Here is a 17,818-nt window from a genome sequence, read left to right as displayed (position 1 = left end):
AGCAGCCTGCCTACAGGAAATTTTCGAGTTAACAAGAAAACTACTTCAAGAGTTAGTAAAAGGCTTCCAATAAAATTTATATAAAAAGGTAATGTTAAACACCACCACAAAAAAAAAAAAAAAAACCCACCCCACAAACCAACCCCCCCAAAAAACACCAAATAAAAAACCTCCAAACCCCAACAAACCCAGGTAAGTGGAGGTGGTTAAGTCGTAAAGTAAATGACACTGTTTTCATAACATATGTTATTTTACTCACCAAAATTATTGTTTAAGTTCTGCTATAAGGAAAGACAAAATGACAGCTGTGAGAAAAATAAAACATGTCAGTACTGCCTGTGTCCAATGCGCCTCTAAGGACCAGATCCTGCACCTGAACTCTAGAACTGTAAAGGGAAGCCCAGACAAGCACCAAAACCTGCTCCTGTTTCTGGACTTGCAGGTATGATTATTATCTCTTTTCAGGGCAAGATATTCAGAAACTTATTCCCCATACTCTTCCCTCCAGTTCCTGTCTTTGTATGGTTTTACTTAGGCAAAGCATCCAACCAAATAAATCTTTAAGCAATTGCAGAACGCACTTAGAACAAGGAGATGGGAAACCAGTACCTGTAAACTCTTCAGATAGGAGCATTCTCAATTCCTACAGTGAGCACTGAGATTGACAAATGGCAACTATCCTGAAAAATTCAGCTTAATGTTATAGCTTCAGTAAAGTTAATTATTCCTCTTGGAATAATTAAAAAGCTAAGCCTGATACTCCTTCAGGGGCAGGATGAACCCAGCCATTGCTACATTCTGAACAGCTGAAATTTAATAAACTAAAAAGATCTTTATTATGGATTACATAGTTTGAACACAGCTGCTGATAAACTGTACCCAAAATCTACAGTAAGTAGCTAATGCTCCCAATACCTGCCAAAACCTTTGAAGCAGAACCCTCATTGATTTTACACACTCTAGAGAAGTCTGGATGCTTCACATTACTGCCCAAGAACGGTGGTCCATTTTGAGTCAAGTTTGGATGGCCATCCCTCATCTCATTCTTCCACAATGCACATGAAGACAGTAGTCTACTCAACTTTTATTTAAATTATTATTTGCAGGCCTGTTTTTGACCCACTTGCTAAAACTCGGGAGGTCAGGGCTCTGTTGTGACCTGCCACATCCTACTAGGCTACATAATGGAGTTTACCTACCAGTGCTATCAGCGCCGGGGTGGAACCTAGAGCAGGGAGAAATAAAATAGTTGGAAAGCCACAGAAGATCCAAAAGGTTCCTCAGGATTCCCAGCTGAGAATTACTTGCTTCATTCCAGGCAAGAAGGAGCAAACCTATGACTCTGCAAGACTTAGGTGACCTGGCCTTTCTCTGAGTCTCAGAAAGAGGTGCCACCACACAAGCAGGTCAGCAGGCTTTTCTCTGTAACCCAAGTCAAAATGTGTAGTGGAAGTTGCCATAGCAGATGCTAAGAAACTGACTGCTGCATTGGGAAGTTATTGAAAAGGAGGACTTCTGATCTTTGACTGACATGTCTGTCTGTAAAACATGGACACGACACTGCTGTGCCAGTCAAACCACTCTATAAACATGCTTTCAAATGTTCAGCATAAGCAAAACAGTAATGGAAAACAAACAGGAAGAATACTCAAAAATCAGTCTTGTTAATGCTGACACTGTTAGTTAATATTGAGATGCTATTGCTAAAACACGCTGAAAGGTCCAGCTCTGTTACTGAACTCTTGTGGTCTGGGGCCCCTCAGCTCCAACAGAAATGTTGCAGGTATAGTGGTCAGCACAGAGATCAATTGTAGCATGTACACCATCATTCTTAACTTGAGTGTCCCTTAAGAGTCTTCACACAGCTATGAAGACAGTTCATTCGTCAGAGGAAAGAGACAAGCATACTTGTCTTCAGGGTCAGGAAATAACTTTTTCACCAATGTTTGGGTACTTTTCTTCTTCTTAAACTGAAAAGTACTTTTTTGATAAATGCTAGATTTACACAAAAATTAAGAGGAACTACAAACAGCCAAGAGACAATACAAGGTGAACAGACCATAACTTTATTGGAGATATACTCAGCTACAATTATTACAAAAAACTATTAAAAGGTAATTGTGATCCATAAGGTGCAGATTGCAAACTTCTGCAGCATGATTACAGTATGAATGAATTACATTTTATGTCCCTTAAAGACAGCTGCAGCATGTGATGGTAAATATTTTATTGTCCATCAAATTATACGTTATTCATTCGAATTGATTTTAACCCATCTTTTCAGTCAAACTATTTACAACAAAAATGCCTGCAATTTCCAATTCATGTTCACAAACATTTTTCTCTCCAACTTGCTGCTGCAGTAAATTCTGAGTGCATCTACAAAGCAATCAAAGTTGTCTGTGGTTGCCATTGAAATAAAACAAGGTAAAATCCCAAGGAATTAATTGGAAAAAAAATTATTTCAGAAATGTAGTTAAATTTGACAGAATTTTAACTGCCAGTGGAGTATACTACAATGACCTCTAGATATTTGCTAACGTAATTCAGATTTGAGTTACAATTGATTGTTATATTCCATGGTCATCAACTGTAGTGTTTTAAACCTAATATGAAAGTAAAGAAAATAGCTCCTTGCAAATTAGAGCAAATGGAAAAGATCAATGTCAGTAATAAAGTACCAAAAATCAAAATCATTCTCGCTTCACTCATGTAATAAATACAGAGATTTCCACGAGAACATTTTTGTTGGGAACCTGACCCAAACCATACAAACCCCAGAATACTGTCAGACAAGTGTAGTATCACAGCAGACAACGGTGCTATTTGTCATTTGGGGATTACATGTGCTGCTGTGACTGTGATACAAAATTTTCACTCTTCATGCAGATAAATGCATGTAGCAGTTATGCCATATGCAGTAACATAAAACCTCCATTTTCCAGTTTATGGTTTTGTATTTGCTTATAAAGAGGAAGCCCCAAACTCTGCAACACAGATATGAGCACAAGATTCGGGGATGTAAAAGAATGCAGTTCTGTTGACTAAAATGATACCACATAAATCTGCACTAGCTTATGATCTAGCACATCACCTCTGGGCAACCCCTATACTTCTCCCCAGCATGGAAATTGGTTCTTGTCCAAGTTCTGTACTCTGCAGTCACAACATGGGATTGCATAGTGAGCCTTAAAAATAGTAGGCTTCTTTTCCTGTATGGACTTCAGTAGCATCAAGCTGAACAAACACTTCAGAAGTCACTACTGGAAACTCAAGATTCAGACCGAGCAGAGATTTAGTTGAGGTTGACAAAATTACTAGGGACCGTCTTCTTGCAAAAAACTACATCACACACATATGTTGGTTCGCTCAGAGATAATTACTGGAGTGTCAGAGGTCATTCTAATTTTAATTACTTCACATAACAGCAAAATGATATAGTAGAAAAAAAAACACATTTAAAATACAATCAAGAGTTGTTACACAGCTTTGTTGTATTTTTCCATGTACAGTAAAAATGCCACAGACATTACAAATGACCTATTTAAGTTGTGCAAGTAAAATGACACATTGCAGGCATTATAATTATCTTTTCTCAAATTCAGTAAATCAGAACAGCAGCAAGGCCAAACCACATTTTTCCTCTCTGTTACGCATTTTTTCCTTGAAATGAGGTAAAGCATGGTACCAAGTGCAATGCTTATTTGTGCTACATGAACAGAACAGCGCAAAACAAAAAGCCTTTAAAATAAAAACGCAGCATAGTTAGGAGGACTGTTTAAAGTACAGTATAACAGGAATTAGATTAAAAAAAAAAACAGGTTCATGCCAAATAACCCCCACACTGTTTGTGATGAGCTTGTGTGGTTGCTTTTGAAGATGGGTTGCAACAGTCCACTTACACTTGTGCTTATAGCATGTCAAGTGACTTCTATCCCAACCTTCAAATAATCAGATTTAGGTCTTAATAGCATACACTGTCCAATATCAAAATCGTATCAACTGTAGGGTAAAACATACAGATGTACAACATGGAAACTAATATGAATTTTCTATCTCAAAGGATAAAAATATTTCGATGAGGTCACACTGGAAAAAATTACGGCATTTAAAACACATTTTAAAATGCATCAGCAGCAGAAACTACTTTATAGTCAGCCACTACCCATTTCAGATTTCTCAATTCATAGGCTTTATCTAGTAACAAGGTGATCATTAAACTATTCTGAAACACACAGCAAGTTCAGGTAATTTTCTTTGCATCAAAACACTCCTAAGCCTTTTCTGCTAACAGCTGCCTGAAAACCCTGAGAATCCATAACCTTGTAACAATCAGCAAGAAATTTTGGGTGTTCAAAGATTAACTTAAATTCTAGTTTTTCGCAATGCAGCTAAAACTATTTAAGACTTCGTAGATGGTCTGATTTTATCTGCTGACTGAAGTCTGGACAGAAATACAGAATTGTTTACATTAGGAATTTTGTATTTTCTCTAAGAAACTTCACTCTTACCAAGAAGAAACCTTGAAATTGGTGATGTTTTTCTTTTCAAACAAAACAAAACCAGAACACCTAAATCAAAAGCAATTTACTTTGAAAAATCTGACTGCATGTTTTTACTGTTCCATCTCATTTGCATTTGTTTTATACACATTGAGAATTGCAGGTCTAGTACTTGTCTCTTGTTTCCATGACTGATGTACCAACTAAATGATAGCTAGTATTTTACTTCTTGGTCTGACTACTAACAATACTGCTTTCAAATACAAGAATGTCCTATTTGTAGGAAGAAAAATGACTGAGATAAAAAAAAGCACATGAACTTTGGAAAAATGCGTTTCAGAAAAGCTTAATGTCTACCCCTTGTCACTAAGGCATTTATTTTATGTTTATGTTAAGAAAGCCAGAGCTGACAGTTTTTGTTTTGTTTTAGTGTGCATTTGTGAGGGAGGGGATAAGGTTTAAAAGCAGGAAATACAGTATTTATTTGTAATTTAATACATAAGACACAGCATCAAGTTCAAACTATTGTGCTGGAAAACGTTAAAACACCTTGCTCTGCTTTCTCCAACTTCAAGCACAATTAACAGGGCAAAATTGCAGCAAACCTCTACTGATATTGGTGGGAATACGAGACCCACAGCTTTTTTTAAAAGGTAAATTAAGAGGTATTATAGTTACAGTGCAAAAAATTAAAATTTCAAGCATAATATATAAACATAGCACCAAAACAGAAAAAAACAACGCATGCAAAAACAAAAAAAAAGAAAGAAAAGAAATTAAAAGAAAAGAAAAGAAAAGAAAAACGAACTGAGGTATTTAAGTGAAGAGTGCCTACCAAAAAAATCTAATTAAAGAAGTATAGGCAAAGCCTAAAAAATAAAAGTATGATTTCCCCCCTGCCCCCAGTAGACCAAAACACCAATGAGCTAGTTTCACTAAATTAAGGACCTAAATCACAGATGTATCAAAAGTATGGCAGTTATATCTCAAACATCAACTTTTCATGTTATTAAACAGCACAGCTTTGGTAGGTGAAATATGCATGCAACTCTGAAAAGTACAGTAAGAAATTTACGTGGAAATATCTAAGTGTAAAGGTGCTCTGTTTGTTAAATACGTAACCAATTGACTATAAAATCTGCAGCATATTTTAGGTGTGATATGTCTAAGGTTATTTTGTTAGAGTGACAGTTTGCACTGTGCAATTACTTCCAGTATCGGAACTACTGAGCTTGCAGGTTTGTGAAAAATTGGAATTTTAGCCAAAGACTGTATTTTGTTTATGGTATAAAAAAAACCTGTAGATTAACCACCTCCTCAGAATTGTTAAAAATAACCTAATTACATACATATGAATACAATTTCTATTATAATTCGGTAATAAGTCACAGCTATGGTAATGAGTTGTACAGTAAATATAGAGCTGTATCATCGTAAAATGCATAATAAAATGAAGGGAATGTAAAACAGTTTGTTCCAAAAAAGATCAGAAATTAAAGAGTATTAATGAGGGTTTATTTGTTTTTAAGGCAAGAACCTTTTTTTATGCGAGACTGCGTGGCATAAGAAAATTGAAGTTTCATTCTACCAGTATGCCAGCCATTTCAGTTAAAACCTGTCCCTAACAAATAAGTGCAATAATGATTGGGAATGCCATCTTAATGTCAAAAGATGACATGGAGAGAAAGGAGGAGGAGGGAGAAAAAAAAAAGAAAGAAGAATACTGGCACACTTATTCTTTCTTATACCCAATCATCCAGTACAGTTTATCAACTGCTTTATGACTGGCACTAGTGCACAGATTGAAGAATTTCAAGATTACTATATATAAATCTAGCAACTGCATTAGGCATAAGCTCCCTGGCCTTCTAACACTAAGCAAAGCTGTACTGACAATAAAAGTAAACCAAAAAGACCTGACAACAATTATTCTGAACACTTGCTAAATGTCATCATTAAAGCACTCTTGTGATTAAACAAAGCAGAAGTGAGGAAAGAAGACAAGATTGTGTTTGCGCAAAAAACTATAACTACAATTAGTTCCAAAAGTGTATACATGTTAACTGTTTTCTTATCTATTCTGCTATCAAACAAACTTTGAATTCTGTCTTCCAATTTGTTCCTCTCAACATTTTAAAAAATTTGCTTTATTTGTATGTGTTTGTTTCCTCCATTTTTATGTATTTTAAGAGGAGTCTCAGCTGTTTGGGACCTGAGGTTGGTTTGCTTTGAGGCTTCGTAGTGCTCTTCTCGCAGCTGCAGATTTGGCAATCCTGTAGCTTCTGCCGACACCTTTAAACTTTCCCTTTCCTACAACTTCCACTGTTACTCTCACCTTTCCATCGTAAGTTCTTTCTGCAGGACTGCAAAAATGCACACAAGAATTACTTACTGCGTAGGAAAGTTGATGTGAAGTAAGAAACTTCTACAGAAGTTAAAGCAGTACGTGGTTAGGACAGCAGCCACTACTTTGCTCAGCAAATTATGCAAAACAAAGAATGTCAAAACCAGGGAACATAATGACCGAGCTAGCTGCTCAGTGCAAAAGAAATTAAATGCAGTTCCTGACACTTATAAATCCTCAGTTGTTTATGAAAAACATTTTATGGCAGTGGGTAGTGAAGTGCATTCTTACCTAAATTTGGCTGTTTCTGGCTCCATTTCCAGCAACTCTCGCACTGGGGAACGGGGCACATTAGCAGAAAATTTTTCTATTTGAAGAAAAAACAAAACAAAATCCCCCAAAACAATTAGCTGCATTCTCTTCACAGCACATGGCACACAGTTCATTATTTTTCTGAAAGGTGACAATACCTATTAATGGCCGCATCATTGGATAGTACACTTGCCAAACCATTTCCAAAGACATTCCACTATCCATATAAATGGCACCAGCAAGGGACTCAAATATATCCCCCATGGCCTTTGGTACTTCGATGTCTTCCTCTTTTTCTTCATCTTCTTCAGATCTTCTGAGCTGTTTGAAATTAAAAAGAAGCCAGGAGGGGGAAGGAGGGGGCAAGCAGGAGAGAGAAGGGGAGGAGAAAAAGAGAAATGATTGCTTCTTTTGAAATAATGAACTTCAGAAACGTAAGCTTACATCCTATCCTGAGTTGCTTTCCTTGAGTTTTCATCGACATTTTCTACAGTCAAATTGTTCTTTTATACCCCAATGAAGCCAAACTGCTGGATATGTCAGTTTTCAAATGTGGGGAAAAATCCCAAATGCCATTTTGTACCGAGACCTTACGTGCTTTGTGAGTTTTCCTGAATAGTTCTGTAGAATTTCACCAGGAGTCTGTTTTTCCCAATAAGAAACAGACTTGGCTCTATCTAATACTAGAAAGCAACTCATAACAAAGGAAAAGTTCATACATTACACACCTTCTAAAAGAAGACTTAAAGGTCTGTAACTTCAGCCTCTGGATAGAAGTCCTTTCCTTACCTCATTTACCCCACAAGACAAGCACAAAACAAGCATCAGTGAAAGTAAGACATTAATAACTGATAGTTCACACTGACATTACTGGTAAACAGGCATATTTAGGTATTTTTGAATGTAAGACAATAGTCTAGTATGTCCTCATTAAAACTAAACACTCGACTCAAGATCTTCAGACACATACCCTAATGCTATTCAAAGTAGTTCAAATACATATAATATACATTTACCTAAGTCCAAACAAAAGACCTGAACACCCAGTTTTGATGTTTAATCTCCTCTGCCTGAAGAAAAGTACACAGGTACTGTAGGTCATCTCCCCTAGCAGCTCTTCTCTCATTCACTTGGCCCTTACACAGAGTTTAAAATCTGATTGAGTCCCCTTAAGAACACCGTAATACTTCATAAACTAGCCCCACCTAACATTTCTACCTAAAATAAATCAAACCCAAAGTCAGACCAAATGGGAACTGGGCTGTTAAAAACCAAATTCAACTATTTCAAACAGCGTATTTCATACTAACTGCAAACTGAAGTGCTTCTGAGTTATACTGAAATAACAGAAGAGAAAAACTGAGAGCTATAGGCAAGGGACAACAGATGTTTCAGGAGTGAGATCTGAAAAAAGAAAAGCAGATGATGTGGAGACACACATGGAAACCAGTCTAGCTGGCATGAACTGCAGAAATAAAGACTCTTGCTTTAATTCTGATGAAATAAGAGTTTCAGTAATTCAGTGCCAGACCAAGATAGGGAGCAGGCGTAGGCAGAGTGAAACAAGAATTTTATTTGAAACAGCTATCACACAACTTCCTTGTAACTTTGGTGGAAGTTTCCAGGCAAATTTTTTGCATACTAGTAAAAACTCCACAAAGCTAAAAATCACAACTACAAGCTCTGAAGATAAATTTTTAGCCTTTTCACTCATATTGTGAAGCAGACAGAAGTTTCATCTTGATATAAAGTAACTTATCAAAATTTCAGTGACAAATTTGTCAATGTTTTCTGAATCTACCTGTAAGACGTAAGAATTTGACAGAAGGACACAATGTTAGAGGTTGGAAGGGATTTCAAAATCGTTCAGCACAACCCCGCTGCCAGAGCAGGACCGCCTAGAGTAGGTCACTCAGGAGCACACCGAGGTGGGTTTTGGATGTCTCCAGAGAAGGAGACTTCACAACCTCTCTGGACAGCCCATTTCAGAGTTCTGTCAACCTCCCAGTGAAAAAGTTTTTCTTTATGTTTGTGTGGAATTTCCTATGCTTCAGCTTGCACCCATTTGTCCTATCACTGTTCATCATGGAGAAGAACCTGGCTCAGTTCTCCCAATGCTTGCACCTCACGTATTTATAGATATTAATGAGGTCATTCCTCTTCTCCAAGCTACAGCTTCAAGTCTCCTCCACTCCAAGCTAGAGAGACCCAGCAGCCTTAGCCCTTCTCTGTGAGGGAGAGTGTTCCACGCCCTTAATCAGTGTAGAGGGCTACAAATAGACGTAACAGAAGTATTTTGATTCCCAAGCTAAATTTTAAGTTGCCTATCAAGAAGGAGGAGTTACTGAAAACAAAGATAACATTCATAGTGTTGGAGGATTCTCAGACAGACTATTTTCTAAGAGAGATGTCACAATTTTTCATGTGACAAACTATTAGGGATATCTAATTGATAACAGTGTTAAGGAAAGGGTAATGAGAAAGCCCCATCTCTTCCAAGACCCTGATTAGAATTTGATTCAGCTTATCCAAGTGAGATAATTCTAGTCCATTCTCCAGAAAATAGATGTTCATTGTCATGAGCTTTCCTGCATAGCACAAATAGGACTTGTGTTTGCAGACTTTCAGTTCAACTATTTTTCAAGTGGCTTCTCTGAAAGATGTGTATCATGCTTCTTGGGCTAGCATATATATGGCCTTTAAAAGCATGTCAAACACACTCGAGTACAGTGCAGTAATACCTGCTCCAGCAGAAATTATCAGAAGAAAAACAGTACCTGAAGTATCTGCCAGTGTGCTACACTAAATAATCCCAAGGTTGTGCAAAGGTAATACTGTTCATGATGTTGCATGAATATCTTAGTAACTCATCATGATTTATAAGAGTGCTTTCAATCAGTCAGTGTAGAATACAAACTAAGTGGCTCCCTGACTCCCGCCTCGTTGTTTTACCATCGCCACACAGCAAAATAATGACTGAAATAAAGTGTCAGAAAAACCTAGAGGCAGACTGGTTTCTGCTTCATTATTCTCTGAATGTTCTTACTGACTTTATACTTTGAGAATTGTATTTTACTTTGTACGTTGCATGCTTTATTACTGGAAGACTATTTCTTTGGCTGACATGTACAGAACAAACAAAAATGCACATCATGCTAAGAAATCCAGAGAACATGCTTCAAACCAGATTTTGAACACATTTCTTTTGCTGCCACTAACCTCAGAATCCATTCCTTGCATTTCATTCTTTTCCATTTGAAACTGCACAAAGTCATCAATAACATGAAACAGTTCAGGAGAGACAGCTTTGAAGTACTTGTGGTAGTCATACTTTACAGCTAATGATGCAAAAATGGTATTATTGACTAAAGCAGATCGCAGGTCAGTAAGAACTCCTGGAGAGTGTTGCCTTGGGTCTTCATAAAGGTGCTTGGTTATGAGGTAGTCCAAAATTGCATCTCCCAGGAATTCTAAACGCTGGTAACAATCTTAAAGTATTGGAAATAAAAGAATGTACAACAACACAGTTAAGTTTAATACACGTTCTTTCCAGGCCTTTCTGAATAAAGAGGCCTGGTATCCCACCATGTATCCTCCACAAACTGACCAATGCTCAGAGAAGACAAGCTGCTTTCTAAAAGAGAGCTTGTTATTGAATCATAAACACATAAATCAGAAAACCATTATATGTGACACTTCTGAACCAAAAGTTAATGTCATGCTAGCAACACACTTGCATTTATAACCAGCTAATGCTATTACTCAAGATTTTCACAAAGCGCCAATTCAAGAGATTCCACCATCACACTGATCTGAAAACAGTAACAATTAAACCTCCAGAAAATTAATACAGAAGTCAATGTATTTTAAAAGCAGAGGGAACATACAATCTGAGATTTTTCATCTCATTTGCTGCAGTTTTCTCAAAAAGTCATGGACAAGGATTCCCATTCAGAATGAGTCTTTTAAACTGAAAAACAAAATTGCCAAGCCTTTGCTGTTTGGAAAACTGACAGGGGATATGGGAATGGGGAGCTATGGAGGTCTATTTTTAGAATATAAACTGAAGCAAAAAACCCACCTGAAAGCAAACAAGAATAGGTGGGTAGAGAAGGAAGATAAAATTACTACAAAAGTAACCTGAGAGTGAAATGACTAGTACTAAGTTCCTTTTGTATCAAATGAACCTAAAAGATGCTTCTGTATATCAACTGTTCGCTACTCTTTAGAAGTTACCAGTAAGTCATATTTGTCTTTCTTGACAAATAGAAATGGAACTAAAAGTCTGTGCTACCAAGAATGGAATTTCACCTAAACACTATGCCTCAAGATTTCTGTTTGTTCATATACATACGTATTATCTACCTCCTCTATGCTCTGTAAAATATTTCTTAAAATCAACTATTTCTGTGGGTAATACTACCTAGAATAATTGAAAATGCAGGAGTATCTCAGTGTTTGGTCAGAACAGCTTCTGAATGTACTAACATCTCAAAATCACTTTTTTCTGTAATTAAAACATGACTTAGTCCTTGGAATATCACTATGAGGAAAAATCCAGACTGCTCACTGCACAGTAATTTGCCATTCACTTTAAATAAGGTTAGAATATTACCATGGTTTGTTTTTAACTGTGTATTACCATAGAAAAGCATTTAAAGTTTTAGAATTAATAAATACTGAGTTTATTAGTATTAGTAAAAGTAATTGCAAGATTACAGTGATGGGAATTTGTACTGCTGTAAAACCTTTTACATGATCATGTACAGAAACATGAAGCAGTTAACCTGCAACTAATATTTTGTCTGACTTGGTTAATTGCATAAAACTGACTTTAAATATTTACTTCATAAAATGCCTAGCCTTCAATTAAGCCTCCCAGTTCACAATCTGAAATGGAATTTGTCATGTTTTGCTATCTTACAGACTATTCAGCTAACAAAAGTTGTATAGTCTATGCTTAATCTCAAGAAGTACAGTCTAAAGGTAGTATCATGGCGATTAAGTTTGATAAACATACTTGCAAATCATGATCATTACTTCCAAAGTATGCTGCAATATCTCAGTGTTCTACAAGAACTTATTTCATCTAAATGAGGATCTGAACATGAGACTACTTACCAGTAATAGTATTATAATGGTATGAGGCATGAGTAAACGCCTGTAGAAGATAAGCCTTGTTCTTAAAACTGTAGTTTATTTTCTTCTCAAAGTTTTCAAAACCAGAAATAAGGTGATTTAGGGTTTTTTCAGCATCTGGGTGATCAAACATACACCTTGGTGGAATCTTCAAACAGCCATACTCCAGGTCTTTATACAGAGAAGGCTCTGAATTAGCTACAGAAGCAGAAACAGAGTTTGGGGAAAGATTCTTCTGCTCACTGTTGCAATTTTCTCCGGTAGCACACAAAGTGCCCTCCCAATCAGTCTTTTTAATTACAGGGAGCACCTTGAGCCCCAATGAACACAGGAAAAGCTGAGCAGCTCTTTCACCACAGCTGGTCAGATAGCAGCCCAAAAGGGCTTCCACACAGTCTGCAATGCTTTTGTCAGCAATACACTGCTCTGTATGCAAGTCATATGAGATAGACTGTTTTCCTGAATCAACACCACAGTTTTCTTCTGATGGATTCCAGAAGCCCACTACAAAATCATCCTCTTCAACAGCCTTGCTGGGATCCAGATAGCACATAGCATCCCAAGAGCTATAGTCAAAATCATCAAAATCTGCTGAAAACTGAACATTACCCAGGGATGACTTTTTGGGTGCTTTCCATTCATAGTTTGAATCAGTGGTTGAAAAGTGAGAAAGAGAAATTTTCTTCACAAAAGCCCCAGATCCCATTAACATATTATCAATGAATTTGATATGCTCCTGATCATACTCCAGAAAATCATCTTCAAAGTCTGTTTCTTCCTTGGGTAACCTCCACATTAGGTTTTCATCCTCTTCATCATCACCATAATCATCAACTTTACCATTAGACAACAAGTTTTCCTTTGTCTATGGAAGAACACAAAAAGAGAGGGTATTGAAAAGGGAAAATAAAACCTTTTATTTCACAACTGCAATTGCTAGAGATGTACAACAAATAGTTCGGAGTTCATTCTTCTCTATAGCTAAGTAAGGCTACTATAACTGCTAAATCATAGCAATTTTGAAGATTCTATAGCCTTCTATGGCAAATTCTATAGGAACTGTGGGGTTACTGTAGTCAAAAATCACAAAAGTATCAGGTTTGGAACACACAAACAAAAAAAAAACATTAAGTGAAACAACTCTAAGAACTGCTTTGCCCTAGTTCTCCATAATCGTTACCTGAAGAAGCAAAATCCATTTATCTATGCTCTCAGACAGAGTTAGCTGCAAAATTATTTCAGTCTATTTGGCAAACTAGCAGAAAATAAGTTTAGTGAATCAGTGTGCATGGTTGTTACATTACAGATCAAACTCCTGAGCAGAGATACAGGCTGGGGTCGGAGTGGCTAGAGAGCGGCCAGAAAGAGAGGGATCTGGGGGTGCTGATTGATACCTGCCTGAACATGAGCCAGCAGTGTGCCCAGGTGGCCAAGAGAGCCACTGGCATCCTGGCCTGCACCAGGAATGGTGTGGTCAGCAGAAGCAGGGAGGTCATTCTGCCCCTGTACTCTGCACTGGTTAGACCACACCTTGAGTACTGTGTTCAGTTCTGGGCCCCTCAGTTTAGGAGGGACATTGAGATGCTTGAGCGTGTCCAGAGAAGGGCGACGAGGCTGGGGAGAGGCCTTGAGCACAGCCCTACGAGGAGAGGCTGAGGGAGCTGGGATTGTTTAGTCTGGAGAAGAGGAGGCTCAGGGGTGACCTTATTGCTGTCTACAACTACCTGAAGGGTGGTTGTGGCCAGGAGGAGGTTGCTCTCTTCTCTCAGGTGGCCAGCGCCAGAATGAGAGGACACAGCCTCAGGCTGCGCCAGGGGAAGTTTAGGCTCGAGGTGAGGAGAAAGTTCTTCACTGAGAGAGTCATTGGACACTGGAATGGGCTGCCCGGGGAGGTGGTGGAGTCGCCGTCCCTGGGGCAGTTCAAGGCAAGGTTGGATGTGGCACTTGGTGCCATGGTCTAGCCTTGAGCTCTGTGGTAAAGGGTTGGACTTGATGATCTGTGAGGTCTCTTCCAACCTTGGTGATACTGTGATACTGTAATACTAGTTAGGCTAGTTGGCCAGAATCTAGTGCTTATGTGGGTGACATTCTTGACTGCATGCGTTGGGGATTCACAAAGTGATCTTGCTGCTTATTAGACATTACATACAGGGCAATTTCTGCCTCTGTAAGTATCACAGTATAAGTTAATAACTCTTAACTTTAACAAGTAAGAAACCTCTCCAGTAAATCACACTATAAATAAGTCCTGGTGATGTTAAATGTAAGTCTAAAAATGGAAAAACAGAAAAAAAGAACACTTCTGTAATATAGGTTTTTGTACATTTTTAAACTGAATATTAACACATGCATTAAATCATGAAATAGGATAATTCAATTTGTATTATTGTTTTTTAATTAAAAGGTGTAAATTCTTGTTTAAAGTCTTGAGTATTTTTTGAGGCTATATTTATAGTCTTAGCTAATTTAAAGTTAGAGTTTTCACTGATTTTATAATACTTATATACATACCCAAATCAGCTAAACTAATGATTCATCATGACCTTCTATTGCTCATATTAAGCAAATTACTAAGGACTGATGTAAATTTTAAACTGAATAGATATGTTCAAGCTACACAATGCTGTATGATTTGCCATGTCCCAAATCCAGGAAAGCACTTAAACATATTAGCCAAATGCACAAGTAGTCTACCTAACATCAAAAGGACTACTACTCACAGACTCAATCCTGCATCACTGATGTCAGCAGGAACTCTGCCACTGAATTTGATAGGAGCAAGAGCAGATTCCAAGTGCTTTCCTGGATTGGATCCTGAAAGCCAACACCATTTCGAATCAAGTGAAACAGCCCCTATCTGCCCTCAATCTATGTATGCCATATTGTAGGTCTCAGTCTCTTAATCTCGCCTATCTGTGAACCAGACGCACTAAGGACCTCTCCCTTTGAGGCAAACGCACAAGTCTCTAGAGGTGTTGATTAGTGGCAGTTGTAAGGTGCACTAGAAAGCACCTGAAACAATCTCTGGATCAAACAGAATCACAATGTTCCTTATCAAGACAAACAGGCTTAGTTTGGTTTAGTAATGAGAGGAGAGGTAGAAAAGATGGCTATAGAAATGTATAGGTTAGACATTCTTCCAAAAGTTTGTGCCTCTGAAAGAAGCTATCTCACACAGACATAGCAAGGATTTCGGCAGCTAGCTGATCAGAAAAAATAACTGAATCATTTGAATGAGCTCTTAAAAGCTTCAGATAAATACCAAAGTGTTTTCTTCATGCTTTTTCACAAATCAGCTGTTTGTCATTATGATAAAGAGATTTCTAGCCCCAGTTACACACCATCAGCCCATGAATGAAAATTCAATTTACATTCAAGTAAGCAAAATATCTACTCAGTACAAAAACTCCACCTCTTAATCGTATTGCTGTCTGCATTTTGGTCTGAAATTGTGTCTTATTTACAAATAAACAGTGGCTAACAAAGAGGAAGCTGAGAAGTTACATAAAACCGAAAGCTTTTTAAAACCAATGATTAGCTCCTGTCCCACATGTGTCATATTATTTTTAGAAGGTTATACCAGTAATTCTCTTTGAAATGAAATCTTGGCACAAGACAGAACCACAATAATCGGGTTGGTTTATTTTGCAATAAACATTTATTTGCACAGTACATCTACCTAATGGTCCTCTCATGTGCCCTCTGCTGGTTCTACAGTCTAAGTCTTTGGAGATAGGGAAAAAAGATTTTAAAAAATCTCTTCACCTCTTTCTCCTGACCTCAAACAAGTCTGAAAAACTTGAAGGATTATGTTAGTGACTGTTGTGATCAATGTTATTTCTTATACACGCACTTCTATTCTTGACATACAATGAGTTCAATCAAAAACTAATTTGAATCATTCCTCGCTAATCTCTTCATTCTGAAGCTTCTGGTAACAGACAGTGGGAATGTCTAGCCAGGACTTCACTCAGGATGAGAAGTAGCTCTCAGTCATACCCACAGTTTAGCTAACAGCAATTAATATTGAACACTTTCTCAAGCCAGTTCTAATTTTCTAATCTTCATTTTGCCAGTTCTAATCTTCATTTTGCCTCAGCCCTATGAAAAACAGCAACTTCTTTTCATATATTCTATAACAGTGAGCTCACTTATTAAGAAGCAATCCAGTTTTCTGCCTATAAATATTGCAGCAAACCCAGCAATGGCATTTACATTTCAAATTGACAAATTTCAGAAGAGATCCCAAGACCACACTAACTACAAGCCAAAAAGATCCTCTCCTTTCTTTTCCATTAATATAGACACTCACTATGGACGATATTTAGTATATTTCCTTACTTCATATTCTATTCAGATCAGTTCTCCTCTCATAATCCACTAGGTATAGTGAAGTCTTAGAAAGGAAAGAGATTTACTGTTTTTACTGAAAGCATACCCAAAGATTTGGAAGGTAGGAGGAAGCAGGGATGAGAGAATACATGAAATTCCTCAGCATAGTTAAATAAAGTCTTACCATTTCATCTTTCTCCCACTTATCAGTGTTGCTCTTGTCCTGGTTTACTATGTAACCAGGAGGAAGCCAATTGACTGGGGGATCAAAAATCGATACCACCATACGACTGGGCAGTCCTTTCTTTTTTCCAAGGCGATACAAGTTACAGTTGCTGACCTTCAAGAAAAATATTCTGATAAACTGCCAGACATACACTTACATAAAAAACAGGTCACAATGCAAAAGGAGCAAAACAGTTTTACATGTTGAGCCAGATCTTGTACCTCTATGCATTTTCTCTAATTCTCAAAAGGGAGTTCAGCATTCTTTATATAGTACAAGCAAGTCACAGCAAGCTACAGGTTTTGTTAAGGCCAGGCAACTATTTCAGTTAAAGAAATCTCACAGGCTAAATTGTCCTTGCAAAGCAAAATCATTGCTACTTTTAAAACAATAGTAAATCTAATCTGTACAATTGTCATTAACTGCTAGTGTTAATGATCAACATTCACATTTGGTTTGGAATAAAAAATTGTTGCTATGCTGGATAGATAGACCTAAACCTTAGCAGTGGAAAGTGTTAAACAGCTCCATATAACAAATCTTATTAAGTTATAATCCAGATGTTATTTTGATAGACTCTAAAATTCTTTTAAATATTTTAAAGGGAAGGGAAAAAAAGCAGGTCTCACATACCAAAACATACTTCCTTTTGCTTTTTAATGATTAACTCCCATCTTCATTTCTCATTTTAAACACACTTTCTGTTTTTACAGCCTTGAAATTTAAACTTGAATAGTCAATCACTTCCTTTATTTGACCTGTGCAATTTATTTATCCCTTCTTATTTTCCAAGATTAAGCTCCTCAATCATTTAATTCTCTGACTAATGTATTTTATTAGGAGGTAGACAATCACATCTTTAACATTTAATTCAAGTTACCACATTATGTGGGGGAAAAACCCCCAAACCAAACTTCCACATGATGGATTATCCCAGAATTTAAAACAGCATCAGTAGAACTG

General features: G+C 37.2%; 1 protein-coding gene across 1 annotated transcript in view; it reads right to left on the bottom strand.

Annotated features, from left to right (window-relative positions):
- Positions 1-2,045: 2,045 nt before the first annotated feature.
- The window catches only part of DICER1 (dicer 1, ribonuclease III), a 38,966-nt gene continuing 23,193 nt past the window's right edge, over positions 2,046-17,818 (bottom strand). Inside the window, 6 exon segments of the mRNA XM_064142298.1 lie at positions 2,046-6,865; positions 7,138-7,213; positions 7,317-7,479; positions 10,378-10,646; positions 12,280-13,162; positions 16,814-16,969. Coding sequence (XP_063998368.1) covers positions 6,700-6,865; positions 7,138-7,213; positions 7,317-7,479; positions 10,378-10,646; positions 12,280-13,162; positions 16,814-16,969 — 1,713 coding nt within the window. The 3' untranslated portion in view covers positions 2,046-6,699.

Source organism: Pogoniulus pusillus, chromosome 1, assembly GCF_015220805.1.
Source record: "Pogoniulus pusillus isolate bPogPus1 chromosome 1, bPogPus1.pri, whole genome shotgun sequence".
NCBI classification, from domain to species: Eukaryota; Metazoa; Chordata; class Aves; order Piciformes; family Lybiidae; genus Pogoniulus; species Pogoniulus pusillus.
Note: the sequence above shows the minus strand (reverse complement) of the source record. Positions and strands in the feature narration are given on the sequence as shown.